The following is a 14,542-nucleotide window of genomic DNA, read 5'->3' as shown; positions in this document are numbered from 1 at the left end:
GGTTTTTTTTTCTTTTTTCCATTCCTTGTATCAAATGATTTGGGATTTGACAATTTTTTACAACTTCATCAAAAATACATCCAATCCTTCTTCTTTTTTGCTAAAATTTTCGTAGCAAAGACAAAGACAAAACAACCAATGATCGAGGTTGAAGGAAAATAGGAAAGTTGCAAGTGATGAAGTGGTTTGAGACTTGGGTAACGACATATGATAATGAAATAATGATCTAGATTTTTTGTTTTTTTTTTCTTTAAGAAAAATATTGGGTTTTCAATTCCCAACTTTAATAAGATGGAATGGCTACAAAGTAATATTTCTTCAAATTTTTAGAACATAATAGTACTTCTAAAGTAACTTCAAGTGATTTTAAAAATGATTTAATAGTAATTTTGTAAGGATAATGTTTCCTAGCATTTGAAAATGTTTATAAATCTCTCGAATAGACTCTAAATACGATGGTTTCATGATATTCTCTTAATAAAGTATTTAAATAAAATATACATACCATGAGATAATATAATGGTTTCGTGATATTTGTCAAAATGAAATCCCTTAATAGACCAATCAAATAAGATATACATATCATAAGGTATTATTTTTAATTGGATACAATATTTTTTTTAGGATTATATTTAATAAATAATAATGTTTTAAGATAGTATAGCAAATAAAATTTATTATATCAATGTTTGATTTACTAAAATGATAGAAAAAAAAAATGAAAAATACTATGCAATTTATATATATAATCTCTTTCATATTGGGCATTATTTGAAGATCTTTCTGTAATTTATTTCTCAATAAGTAATTTTTTTTATTAATAATTAGAATATTCAAAATTTTATAAATAAAAATATTTTATGTTTTAAATTAAAAAAAATTTTCATAAATTAATATGAAAAAATTTACAAAAAGAAAAATAAAAATTTCTGGTAAGCCCTTGAAGTTAGCTCTTTAAGATGCATGGATAACAACGCGCACACAGTTCTTTATAGGAAAAAATCTCATAAGTTAAATTAACTCTTAAGTCATTATAAGAAAATGAATAAATCATTTTTAACAAAACTCCCACTACTTTTCTTAATGAGTTCATACAAAGAATGTCTAAAAAGACACTTTATACAAGCACCAATTCTACAAAAGGATTGAGGAATCAACTCATTAACCCTACCCACAGGCCACATGTAGGTAGCAATTTGTCTCGTGGCTTCAGTCATTCCCATCTTCAACAAGAGTTGATTGCTTGCATCTGCCCTTAGCACCTATATCATGCTCAATAGCTCACTTTCTTCTTCGGGAAAAGTGGGTTTTGGGCTTCTGATATCTAAATATTATGAAAATTAAAACTTATTTCCGAATGGACAAGCCAAAACGTACTTTTCCTTCTTCTAATATCACTTGTCCAGGCCTTGTTGTAGCATTTCATGTCACCTATCTCATCATTACAAGGATTTGTTTGGTTCATACCACATGTCTAGAAAGCACCACGAGCCATCACATATCCCACATGATATGTCATTCAACATTCCACGTCAACTGTCATCTCCTTGATGCGTCGTAGCTTTGCTTGGTCTTCCCCCAATGGCAAGATATCACATCCTTATTCCTCTTGACTGATATAAATCTAATTGCCCTTGTTTGGTGTTTCACCGGTGCTGAGTAATGCACCAAATGTCTCATATTTTTAAAAACCTAATAACCTAATTTGATCTTTCACCAATGCCAAGTATTGCACCAAATTGAGCCAACGTATATCAATCAACCCACTAACGTGTGTATATATGATGCATGTGTGACAAACCTCCTCTTAGCCCCCATCATTGCTACAACATTGCCCACATATGCTGAGCCGCTGTTTGCCTATATCGGGCGTATGCATATCAACATTGCCTAACCTATATCAACCTTGTCGATTTCTTCTTTTTAAGGCATGCATAGCCTCTGTTGTTTGCTACAAGTATGCCCCCCATGGCATTGGCCCCTTTGGTTGCATAACACGCATTATTCCCATGCGTGTGTCCTACAATGCGTGCCCCCGCATTAAGTTTTGTCACCCTCAACCTCAAGTCACCACCAAGCCACCTCCAGTTGCTGACGATATGGCATTCCATTCTCAACTAAATATACGATTATCTTATTATTAGTCTTATGATCGGGTCGTATATTACGTACCTTGCATCCCATATCATATCCGAAACATCAAACATAACCTAACAAAATTTACCAATATAAGCAATTGCAACCTAGCGTAGGTTTAAATATCTTGTGGCAATGATGATTCCGACCAAGCTACCCGACTCCTTTTGACTCGAAAACTGAAAGGTTCTAACATACAGCCGAACATCTTTTAACTACATGCTCAACTGTTCAGATGTTATAGACGCTTCAGTTGGCTGCTTGTTCTCCATAAAACATGTACAACACAAACACGTGATTGTCATCTCATTTCATCTCACTAGTCACGTGCAGAGGGCATCCGCCACCTGCACAAACATTTCTGGGTCACATGAAAACCAAATTCACCAGAAAAATAGAAAATAAGAATGATCATAATTCATTATATGTAAGTTAAAAATAAAAACTTCACTCAATCAAACCTACAAATGAAATACAAGGAATTTCTGCACCACTAGGATAAATTATAAAATTGGGCAGAATCCCAACATAAACATCTTCTTCTCTCATTCTTTATCCCTTAATTAAGCCAATCTGAAATCAGCCATTACTCGAACTTACCATATTAGAAGTTCACTCCAAATTGTGCCAATTCTAACTGGTGTTTATGAAGATAGTTCCAGGAAATGGCACTCCAAAACCCCAATCATTGTTGTGTTCACAGATCAAGAAAAAGGATGTTTGATGATAAGAATTGTACACATCTTCCTACTTTTATGTAGCATGAAAAGAGGCAAATGTAAGTCTATACCTGCCACCATTTTACTCTGGCTATTTTCCGAGTGTTTTTTTATTGTAATAACCAGAGACCAACTTTCAAATAAATCAGTTGAGCAAGTTAAACCCATGATAAATAGTAATAAAGATTCAGGCTCAGTGTGCCATATACCATTAGTTAACCAACAATAATAGATTGAAAATTAAGTAAGAAGCTCTATTATTGTCCAGGATGCTTGGTCTCCAATTTCCCCCCATGATATCTAGCAAGCAACAGGGTTTCACACTTTATGCTGAAGTTAACCAAAATTGAAAATTTTCAAATCCATATAAATTGGCAGGACAAAATAAAAAGGGTTTGCATAACAATGCTCACCAGAATCTAAGTTACTGTCCAACATCTTCATATGTCTTCAAATGCAATGGCTGTGGGTGGATGATCCTAATTAGTTAGAAGCTGCTTTTCCACTCTGATGATCTGATCCTTTCTTTCCAACCCCAGATATATGTACAAGCATTTCACTTTTGCCGACAAGTTCGAACATGCAGATATCTCCCATCTTGACATCATTGCCACGAACAAAGGCCATCCACCCTCCACAGAAAGTATGCACCATTCGCCCCTTTGTATCTGGGACTGAATTTACAGTCCAACATTCTCCTTTTAAGTTACGAAGAACAATCTCCGTCTTGCATTTTGGAAGATGTGCCATTGAAAATTGATATGGAATTTTCTGCATTATGGAAACTGGTCAGTAAATGATAAGTGACAATATAAACAGTTTGTAGAAAGGTAAGATCTCCAAGCCTTGCAATTCATGCCAAGTGGAGAACAAACCAATAAATCCCTCAACTGGCCAAGTTGAAAATGCCCCAGAACTGGTGCAGGGAATAGAGAGAGGTGAGTCCAAATGTTATCAGCTTCAGCATCCCAACAAGGCTAGGAGACAGGATCATCGTAAGCCAGTAAATAGGCTTAATGATGCCAGATTCTTTAGAACAGCCCAAAAGTACTCTTACAATCTGTATAGATGCAAGGCCACCCCCAACATGACAGCCTACAACATAGATCTGTGTTCCTTCATCTTGAATGAGCATGTTAACAGTGGTGGAATTGTGGTAGGCGGGGTAAGGTAATGGTCAAAGGTTCAGGGCCAAGTAGGGCCCATAACCAAAGAAAACATGTGACCACTGATAAGGTGAGATGGGAGAATACAAAAGCAAGAGGATCAGTAACAGTTTCATCAAGAAAACCGCTCATTTACCCTGTTTATTTAGCAGACCCTTTTTGTTTTTTTTCACTTTTTAATAGGGATCAAACAACAGTTCAGGACAAAGTTTTTATTCCTTTCATTTTCCACTTCATATAGTTTTTTTTTTTTTTTACTTTTTTAGTCTTCTTTATTTTCATTTGGTTTCTTTTAATCTTGATCCAAATTAGTATTCAATTATTCACTGATGATGCAATAATGGGTTTCATTCATTCACGGCACAGCAAATAAACCTGACATGAACAAATACAAGTTAAAACAAAACAAAGATACGATTAGAAAACTACTCACTAGGGTATATGAACCACTGATATTGAACTTCTTCATGAACCTCGCAAAATAAGGATAACTAGAAGTAAAAGAACGCACTGCTTTTTCTTCTTCAGCTGATATTGTTGAGACAAAACTTTTAGCTTGTGATCTTAGATCATCTGCTGCACTGGTTGTGTTCTGGATGGCTGACTCTATTTTATATTTCAGAAGCTCATTTGGGTTAGGAAATGGAATAAGTGATAATTTGACAAGTAAATCAAAATTATGGTCAACCATTTTAAAATTGGAAAAGGCGGGAATATGACTTCATGAATTACCCTTCTACATAGTAAAAATCCAAAAAAGTGATATAACTTTTCCTATTTTCCTAGCCCTCAAGGGCAGACCCCAGTAGCAAGGGGTTCGGGTGGGGAAGGGGGGAGGTTCCAGGTTCAAATCCATGCAATACCAAAAAAGGAAGAAAATAAAAAATAAATAAATAAACTAAAATAATAATTAAAAATAAAAAACACAATCCATTAAAGAAGAAAAGAAGGAAGAAAACTTTTCCTACAGTCCTTAATAAAGAACCCAAATTATGCAAACACAGGTAAGCTCTGTGCTTTCTGTTCAACAAGAACAGAACAGCACCCAGGGCATTAGAAGATGAAAAAACTAATAAATCAACAGCACTACCAATGTTTTAAAAGGCTATTGAGACTTATGCCTTGAGGCTCACCTAAAGGAGATGCTATGAAAATTAGCCCTAAGGCTATAGCCTCAATATGGGGTAATCAAGACTTATGTCATACCCTGTTGAGGCATAAGCCTTAAGGCTACAACCTCGAAGCTAAAGAGACTTAATCTTTGAATATTCAAAGGGTTTTAATAGGCTCAAGGCCTTTATGGACTTTTTATACATATTTTATAAGATGTTTATGCCTTAATATTCAATGGTTTTAATGAATTGTGCTTCTGTGAAAAGACACCACAATTGATGGATGAAGAAGAATGAGTAAACATTAACATTGATATGGTCCATATGGAAAATAAGAAAGCAATTGGATATGATTATGATTCCTTGAATGATCCTACTATTGGTAACAAAGAAAATGTTAGAGATTATTTGATGAAGTCATGAGAAAAGTTGGATTTTAGAAGAGAGAAGCTTATAATGCATTGTATGGTTTTCTTATTATTCAATTTTTATAGCTATTATTATTATTATTTTGTTTTAAGCTGAGGCTCACCACATTTAGGCAAAACGCCTCAAAACCGCCTTTAACCTTTTAAAACATTGAGCACACCTTATATTAGAGAAATAGACTCTTGACTGCAAAACCCAAGAAAGGAATTATTAGATGCTTACCAGGCTTTTCATTGCAAGCTTTTGATGCAGAACTGACAGAGCTCTTTGATGAACTACCATGTTTTTTCATTTCATTAGGAACAGTATCTTGATGTGTTTTAGACCCTTTCTTACCAGATACACCCAGCTTGGTTATATGTTTTAAGTGGACCTTTGAAGAGTTCCCTTTTGGTTTCTTTGGTAAACCTTCAGGATTTTTATGTGAAGTGGCAGCACACCCTGGAGTAAACCCATTAGACATAGTTTTCCCACTTTGGCCATCTATACCTTCCTTTCCAGCCCCAAGAATGTGAACACGCATTTCACACTTGCGCACAAGTTCAAAAATGCAAATATCTCCCATCTTGAGGCCATTACCACGGACAAAAGCCATCCACCCTCCACAGAAGGTATGAAGAGTGTGAACCTTTGTAGTTGGGACTGAATTCACAGTCCAACAATCTCCTTTTAGATTACGAAGGACAATCTTTATTTTGCACTTGGGAAGATGTTCCATTGAGAACTTATATGGGATTTTCTGCACAATGGAAACCAGTTGGTAAAAGACAATTGACAGTAAAAACAGTGTGCAGAAGAGCAAACAAATCTGGTGAGCCAGGCAAAATCTGGTGATCTTTCAAAGCCTCTGAGTGGCAAAGCCTAAAAATACCAAAGGAACTGCCACATGAAAGAGATAGAAGCCATCTCAACTAGGCTAGGAGGCCATTGTAGATCACCACTAGGGCTTTAATTATATTCGATTCCTAAGTGAACACTAAGGCTATGTTTGGTTCCCAGAGAATTTGGGGGAAATTGTAAAGGAAAGAAAATAGAGAGGAAAAGTAGGAAGAAAAAGAAAATAAAAAAAAATTTAAAGTCAACAAATTATTTTTATATACTAACTTCAAACTCATTTCACTTACTTTAACTTTTCAATATAAAGATAAAATAATTTGAAAATGCATAAGTTTTTAACTAATTTTAATTATATTTTATTTTCTTTGGTATTTTTCATTGCACAACCAAATATGAGAAAATCATTTTCCTAAGAATTTTTTTCTTTCCTTAGTACTTTCCGGGAATCAAACATAACCTAGAAATAATCTTATTCCCTTGATCTATATTAATACTAAGTGATGATGCACTAATAGATTGTATTATTGAAGTAATCAGACACAAAAGAAACCTTATATGAATAAAATATTTCAGTCAAAACTCAAAACCAAAAAATGGAAAATGTAACTATTTACCAGAGTATATGAACCACTGATGTTGAACTTTTTCATGATCCTCACAAAATTAGGAAAAGAGGAAGTAAAAGACTGAGCTACTTTTTTCTCTTCAAATGTTGACAACAGAGAAGTGCAACCACAACCTCTAGCACGAGAATCGAATTCATCATCTGCTCTGCTCTGGATGGCAGCCTCTGTTTCAAAATTAATTTAGAAAATGGAAGGTGTTTAATTTGTCATGTCTAAATTAAACACATGTGTACTCAAGATTGCAAGCAAGAAAACATGATTTCATGAATTGCTCTTATATGTAGCGGAGATTACAATACAGAATAAAAATAAAATGCATCTATGTGCATAGAGATCAGAAGCTGATAATTGACTGCAAAATCCAGATGCTGAAAAGTAAGGGACTGTTACCTGGTTTTTCATTGCAAGCTTTTAATTGAGAAGGCATAGAACTGAGGGAATCCTTTGATGGACTCCCGCATTTCTTTGTTTCATTGGAGAAAACTGCTGCTTGACATTTTTCGGTCATAAATAAATCTTCACACTTGTATGCTTCCTTATCAGATTTATCCATCTTGTCTTCCAAGTTCTTTGTTATGCATTCTGAATGCACATGACAAGAGCTCCCTCTCATTTTCTTTGGCACACCTTCAAAAATTTTATCTTTAGAGACAACTGGGCTCTCCCTTTCTCTTTTTTTTCTTAGCGGATCATCCAAACCTCCTGGATCTTGGCTGCATTTAGCATGAAATGCAGCTTCTTTCTCACATGAACTTCGATCAAAAACTTGCACTGTGAAATGCAAATTGCCATCATATCTAAATACCAAAGAGTCACCACATTCTATGCAGTGATCTCTTACAAATACTGGCCATCCATCATGCAATAATAAGTCACTATTCTGCTGAATCAAGTCAACATGCCAAGTGTTATCACTAGGGCCCACTAATGAAACAAATCCAGATGTTCTGCCTTCCATGTGTTTGATGAATCTTGATGGAATTTTCTGTAATGGAAGGATTTAAATTGTGAGACCATCCAAAAACTGAAAGGAGAGTCCAATAAGGAAGAGATTGAAAACAGTCAAAATTTATCTGATCAAACTCCAAAAAAACATCATGCAAATCCATCATCTTGAAGCGGATTATGAAATTGAACACCAGATTTCCAGATTACGTTGTTTGGTGGTTCAAGGGAGAAAATCATCCAATTACTACTGAAATGACATCCAGCAGCATAATCAGGGCAATCAGGGCACATATTTAACCCTTAGAATTACCAAGAAGAAAAAAAAAATGCATGTCATATCACTTAAAATAAGTTAATCTTAACAGTCAGAATCTGCCAGCAGAGTGAGCCATCCTACAATCTTAGCCAGAGCAATCAGGGAACATATTAACTCTCAGAATTACCCCCCCCCCCCCCCCCCCCCCAAAAAAAAGGCATGTCATATAGAGAAGTTACTCTAACAATAGCAATCTGCTGGCAGAGTGAGCTACCCTACAACCTTTCATTTATAGGCTCTATTCTGAAATATCTACCGCGTTCCTTTTAGCGATTACATGGCATTAAAAAAATGTAAAAATAGAGAAATGAAAACTAGAAATGACCCAACAATATGGGGGCAGAATGCCTACTTGATGACCACAGCTTCTCTTTCCTTTTCCTTTGTTTTTTAACAATCAAACAAACCACATACAATGAAGAAATAATGCTGCTAATTTCACCAGCCTTTAATTTAAATAAACCACATAATGTAATATATACTTTGGATAACAAGAACCTTACTTCTTGTTTATATGGAGTGCAAATAGAAAGTTAGGCTTCCATGAAATTTCACATGCTATACAATCTTTATCAGTTGATGCTGTGACACAATTTCACCACATTGTTTTCCAATTAAACCTAAAGCATACAACATATGCAACTTAGATGATGTTAGCTTTATAATCAATTTTAAGGTATTGACAAAATTATTATAAGATAAAATTTAAACTTGGAAAATTATTGAGAATGATTTTTAAGTGGCTTCTTTTAAAGCTTTTTTAATTGTCTTTTGCTTGGGAAAGACTACACTAAAGGAAAAAACAAAATTCTTAAAGATGCTTAAGAAGAAAGCCATTTTTAACCATTTTCTTTCGCTGTCCTTCTACTTCGTAAATAGAAAGGAAATTTTCTTTTAGTTTTCTGGGAACCAAATGGAGAGTAAATCAAATCACTCAAATCATGGCAGACACAACTATTTTTAGGCATAGCATGTATTTGAAAAAATAAAAAAAATAAAAAACCACCTACAAAAGCTTATGCTCCATTTGATAATGATATTAGTGGATTCTTCTTTCTTTATTTATGCCTTAGAATCTTTCCTGGAACCAATCATATATTGCTCTCTGCTTCATCCTCCTTACTTTCTATAGATGTCTTGCTTTATCATTTTGCCATTCTCCAAGGTGAAAATGTATCTCAAAGATACAAGAACATGATTTAAGACGAACTCAGATACAAAAGATACAGTGTAGGAGTAGACAGCCATGACCCACATCCCTAGGATTACAAGCATTTCCGTCTCTTTACTCTTCTTTTTTCCTCCTCTATGCACGTGTTTAGGCCTGAGGCTAACATCCAAACGGCTACCAATACTTTTACGCCCTAGTACAACAAAATAAACACTCAAATTTCTAACATTTTTCCTTGAGAATCTCTATGCATAAATAACGGTGCAATAACCCTAATTTATTGTCCTTGATGGAGAGCAATGTGGAAAAGCAAAAAAGCAAAATTGGCAGTAAAAGACAAAATAAGAAAGAGAAGAAGAAATTACCAGTCGCTCGGAGCTCGCGTCAGGCTGGAAAACCTCAAAGAAATGAGGCCGCTTGGAGTTCTTCATCTCTCGTTGTCCTGACAATAACTCCTACTCAAAAAAATTAAGAAACGCCCTAAACAAACACCAAGAAAGTGAACATTTTCCTGGAAAATTACGAGAGCCGAGAAAAGAAACTGTGGGGGATGAGAACACAGTTTAGAAACTCAGATTAGCTTAGCTCCATGCTGACTCCCTCGCTCTGAGAACGTGCCTCCGTATAGGGCTCAGGGGAGGGGTTTCATCTGTTTATTGGCTGTGTGCACGCTCCTCATTAACGCGTGGGTGTTGTCTCCCATTGGGGGGTAAAGACCAGTTTTAAGATACATGAAATACCAGCGGAAACGGTTGCAGCATGATAATCTCCCGATGAGAATCAGTTACTCTTAGACTACCGCGACCAATTGGAGACTGCCACGCCCGCAATGAGGTGCATTTCGCTTTAAAACGAGTTTATGCCATCAACGGTCGGGGTTGCTCCATCACTCTCACTCGCTGCGATCTCTTCATTCATTAATCCACTTAAGACCGTTGAGCCTGACTCATATGGGCTTGGGGTCGAATGGGCCATTATCGGCCCAATTCAAAACAAAAAAATTTCAGTTCTGATTGAGATTTTATTTAATCTAGGGTTTTTAAAAGATGAGTTAGTTTTAAGGCTTTTTGATAATTATTTTTAAAAATAATTTTAAAGAATAATTTTTTAGAATAGCTTTTAAATCTATTCTTATTTTTAATATTTTTAAATGTATTTTAAAATTTATTTTAATATCTAGTGTTTTATTTTTAATTATTTTATATATTTGTATAATTATTTTTTAAAATAATTCTCACCAAACAAATAAAAACAACTAAAAGACATTCTATAAAAACTTTTCATTTTTTGTTCTTAAAAATAGAAAATAATTTTTAATTATCAAATATATTTTCTATGTTTTTTATTTTGAAAAATAAAAAATTATTCTAAAAAAGAGTTGTAAAGAAAAAAACTTTAAAAATTATTTAATTTAAATCGCACTATTTTTATTTCTATAACCAAACAGATCATAAGCCTCGCCCAATTTGCAAACGAATGCCTCGTGGGAGTCAAAGGGGCTTTCCACAGCATCAAATGCAAAAAACTAAAATAACGCATGTACACAGGTAGACAAAGCAACCAAATTTCATCTGGGAAATGATTAATAAGGCAGATCAGAGAATCTGCTCGAGCAAACACCACATGTTTTTTCCAAATTCAAGAACATTCATAACCAAAAACCCAAAAAAAAAAAAACCCAAAACAAAAATTCAGGGAGAATAAACCATCCAAGATATAAGTAGTATCTACTTCTGTGGGGGAAGGGTCCGAACATCCAGAACAGGATTTGGAGTTTCCGGTGAGGTGGGATTGAGCTCAAAGACGCAGACGTCTCCTGCCTTGAGCTTATTGGATTCAATAAACTCATGCCAACCGATTCCCAAGCTTAACCGACTGCCCCCGACTTGTAATCTAAGTTTCACTGGCCACAACCTATTCAGTGGATCCCTGAGTGCTATGCTACCTTCCTTAGTTATGATATCATTTGATCTCCAAAATCCTCTGGGGATATTCTGCCACACCCAACTCAAATATTGATTAGGTCATGTCTCAATGAATATATACCAATCTTTGATATGATTTAAACACAAAAATAAACCCTGAGATGGGAAAAGAGAAGGCAACAGCTGACCAGATAAGGGTAACCACGACCGCAGTTGGCTGGTGTGATTGTTGCTGTAAAAGAGGGTCTCCCGAGGGCAGAGGAAGCAGTTGCTGCTGCATGTGGCCTTTTGTCAATTGCCAAGTCGAAAAATTAAACAGAAAATACAAATAATAATTTAGAACTCGCCTTTGAGCTGCTTGACATGGTCATGGGAGTTGTTGTTTCCCTGCGCCATGGGTGGAGAAAGTTCCCTCTCGCAAACCCTTGAATCAGATTCTAGTTTGACGAGCTCCACATGATGATCGCAGCTGTCTGCTTGCTTGGCTGTTCTCCCCCTCTTATTGCCCGACCTGTTAGAAAGTCTTTTCTCACAAGCACTTGAATCAAACACCAACACATCAAACCTCATACTTCCCTTGTGTTCAAACACAACAAAATCTCCAACATCGAGGTCATGGTTCCGCACAAACTCTTCCCATCCCTCTTTGAAATGAAAAAGTTGGCCACATTTACCAACTTCGACAACCCATGACCCCTTGTTACTTGTAAGCACCGCTTTCTCCATTTTCTCGCCATTTAACTTCCTAGAAAACCCTGGTGGTATTGACTGTTCGCAAGAAAAATACACATCATGTATCAAACTACAAGGTTGATTCAGAGTAAAACTTTTTAGCAGTGCTTGTTGAAATACTTCTAAAACATATATGTAGCGGATTGGAAAAAGGGAACGTTGACATACCAGTTGAGTACGGAAATCATTGATCATAACCTTAAAGAAATGCCTGGGACAGGGGCGCTCTGCAACCATGGGAGACGAAGGCATGTACAGATACACTACATACAACTCCAAGCAGACCCTATCTCAGAAAACATAAAGCGAACTCCTTTCCGCTTCTTCTTCCTATTTCCCACACACTCCAGACTGCGATTAAAGAGGGTGGGCGAAGGCTCGTCCCAATTTCGAAATGACCCTTCAATTGCCTTTACCCTTCTCCGTTGAACACTCAACTTCCCACTGCTTTCATTACTAACCGTAATCATTGCAGATGACAAACGGGTAGCTCCTCTGACACTGGCGGCTCACTTTTGAATTAATAATTTGGATATACAAAGGAAACAATAGTCTCCTACAGTCCTACCCCTTATCTTCATTAATTTAAAAGAACTGTTAACAAAATTAAGCATGTGACCATTTAATGTTTCATTAAATGTACGTGTAACCTTTTGCATTTTAGGGTCGGAACTTTAAGTTGAATTTGAATCGATCATATGCTCATTTAAGTCTGGTCTTATTTTCATTTGAGTTAGATTTTTTAATGTTAATTTATGTTTTTTGAATTAAGTTTGGAGTACTATAAAAAATAAAAATATAATTTTACTTTCAATAAAATAATAATTAAAAACTTTTTTTTATATCTTTTATTTTCATTCCCTCCTTTATAAATATTATCGATTTTAAATCCAACGTATCATTATAACTTTAAAATATATTTATATGATTAAAAGAAATTCAGATACGATTTTTATTTTATTTCATGAGATTATAAGATTATTCAAACAAATATAAGGCTAAATAAAGTCTCACACTAAATAAGAGATCAACTTTAACATTATTTTATAACAATATAAGCCCTCTCATATAAATATTGAGAGTATATGTGTCGTCTTATATAAGTATAGATATTAACTATATATTTGTTGTCTCATATCATATAGATGTTGATTGTGAAAACTATAATTTTAAAATGAGAAGTTCATAATAACTTTTCTTATTATTTGATATGGGATATCATATTCACCTTCCATTTTATGGTATAAAATTCTCATGTTTTATAAATTGAGAAGTCATTTAAACATATGACCACCCTTTACAAAAGTCAAGGTGTAATAATAGCATTTGTAATTCTTAACCTCATGGATGGATCATCAAAATTATAACGGTCGATACCACACAAGACTAGGCTTACCTTCAATGAATATCAATTTATTTTTAAATAAGATAATCGAAGTTTGATCAAAGCTTTAATATCACAACTAAGATCATGGGTTTGAGCCATGGAAGCCTCCTTATTTATCACAATTCCTAGTGGAATAAAAATTTTAGATTTTTGAATAAAAAATCTAGATATCAAATCTAAATAGCTAGACAGTGAAGTTAATACTACATCTTTTTCAAACACATTGTATGGTGTTATTGCTTATTTTAGCATTGTCAATTAGTCAATGATTCTGTTTGTGATTTCTCATTTAAGACATTTTAATTATAATAGAAACCAATGGAAACATTCTATTGATATTACTTGTTCTTATTTATTTAATATACTTTTATCATTAATGATAAGCCTAACTATGATTTGACTTATGATTTTAATATAGTTGAGATAAGCTTTTGGGTGGATTCATGGGTCAACAAAAATGATAAATTCTTTTTCCATATTTTTCCTTATTTTGTTGAAAAAACTACTATTATGGAATTTTAATATCTTAATTTTTAGTTATTTTTCTTTTATTATTCGTTAATAAGATTTTGATGGTATGTATTAAAAGTGAGCAAAAAGTATCTATATTAAGCATGGATATAATACTGGTATTCTGAATTAAAAATTTTGGATATTAAATAAAAAGTAATTAATTTTTTTATTAAATTAATTAATCATAATGAATATAATTACACCTAATTGAATTTATTTTTATTATTTAATAAACAAATATACATTATCATTTGTTGAAATTGGTGGTGGTGAATATAGTCTAATTAAATAGGATTTATTTGATGAGATTTTTCCTCAAATTTAAAAAAAAAAAAAAATTCTTTTAAATAGTATTTCTTAGACAATATATTTTTAAAAAACTAAAATAATAATCATATTAAGATAAAATTTATAACCCATATCTTAACTTAAAAAACAAACCTTAAATTTAAAATTCAAATAATCATTTGGATTTTGAAATCAATCATGTTCTTATTTATAATTCTATATAAATGAAGAAATTAT

General features: G+C 33.9%; 2 protein-coding genes across 7 annotated transcripts; both read right to left on the bottom strand.

The window, feature by feature from the left end:
- Positions 1-1,031: 1,031 nt before the first annotated feature.
- Positions 1,032-10,216, bottom strand: LOC117907313 (B3 domain-containing protein Os01g0723500-like). 5 transcript variants are annotated; one of them, XM_034820816.1, is made up of 8 exons: positions 9,826-9,913; positions 9,300-9,653; positions 7,416-8,010; positions 7,014-7,189; positions 5,785-6,301; positions 4,455-4,627; positions 3,269-3,626; positions 1,032-2,483 (listed from the first exon to the last, which is right to left on the bottom strand). In XM_034820816.1, exons 3-7 carry the CDS (start codon positions 7,981-7,983, stop codon positions 3,339-3,341), a joined length of 1,722 nt encoding a protein of 573 aa, XP_034676707.1. In that variant the 5' UTR covers positions 7,984-8,010; positions 9,300-9,653; positions 9,826-9,913; the 3' UTR covers positions 1,032-2,483; positions 3,269-3,338. The 5 variants fall into 5 exon arrangements, with proteins under 5 accessions (XP_034676707.1, XP_034676705.1, XP_034676704.1 ...); XM_034820814.1 differs by lacking the exon at positions 9,300-9,653 and having other exon boundaries at positions 1,032-2,497; positions 9,826-10,210; XM_034820813.1 differs by lacking the exon at positions 9,300-9,653 and having other exon boundaries at positions 9,826-10,210.
- Positions 10,217-11,006: 790 nt separating this feature from the next.
- Positions 11,007-12,512, bottom strand: LOC117907327 (B3 domain-containing protein REM14-like). 2 transcript variants are annotated; one of them, XM_034820834.1, is made up of 4 exons: positions 12,286-12,512; positions 11,733-12,153; positions 11,574-11,659; positions 11,007-11,454 (listed from the first exon to the last, which is right to left on the bottom strand). In XM_034820834.1, the coding sequence occupies exons 1-4, from the start codon at positions 12,367-12,369 to the stop codon at positions 11,188-11,190; spliced, it is 858 nt and encodes a 285-aa protein (XP_034676725.1). In that variant the 5' UTR covers positions 12,370-12,512; the 3' UTR covers positions 11,007-11,187. The 2 variants fall into 2 exon arrangements, with proteins under 2 accessions (XP_034676725.1, XP_034676726.1); XM_034820835.1 differs by having other exon boundaries at positions 11,574-11,656.
- Between the last annotated feature and the right edge of the window lie 2,030 nt (positions 12,513-14,542).

The sequence above is a fragment of the Vitis riparia genome, chromosome 18, assembly GCF_004353265.1.
Source record: "Vitis riparia cultivar Riparia Gloire de Montpellier isolate 1030 chromosome 18, EGFV_Vit.rip_1.0, whole genome shotgun sequence".
Classification (NCBI taxonomy): Eukaryota; Viridiplantae; Streptophyta; class Magnoliopsida; order Vitales; family Vitaceae; genus Vitis; species Vitis riparia.
Note: the sequence above shows the minus strand (reverse complement) of the source record. Positions and strands in the feature narration are given on the sequence as shown.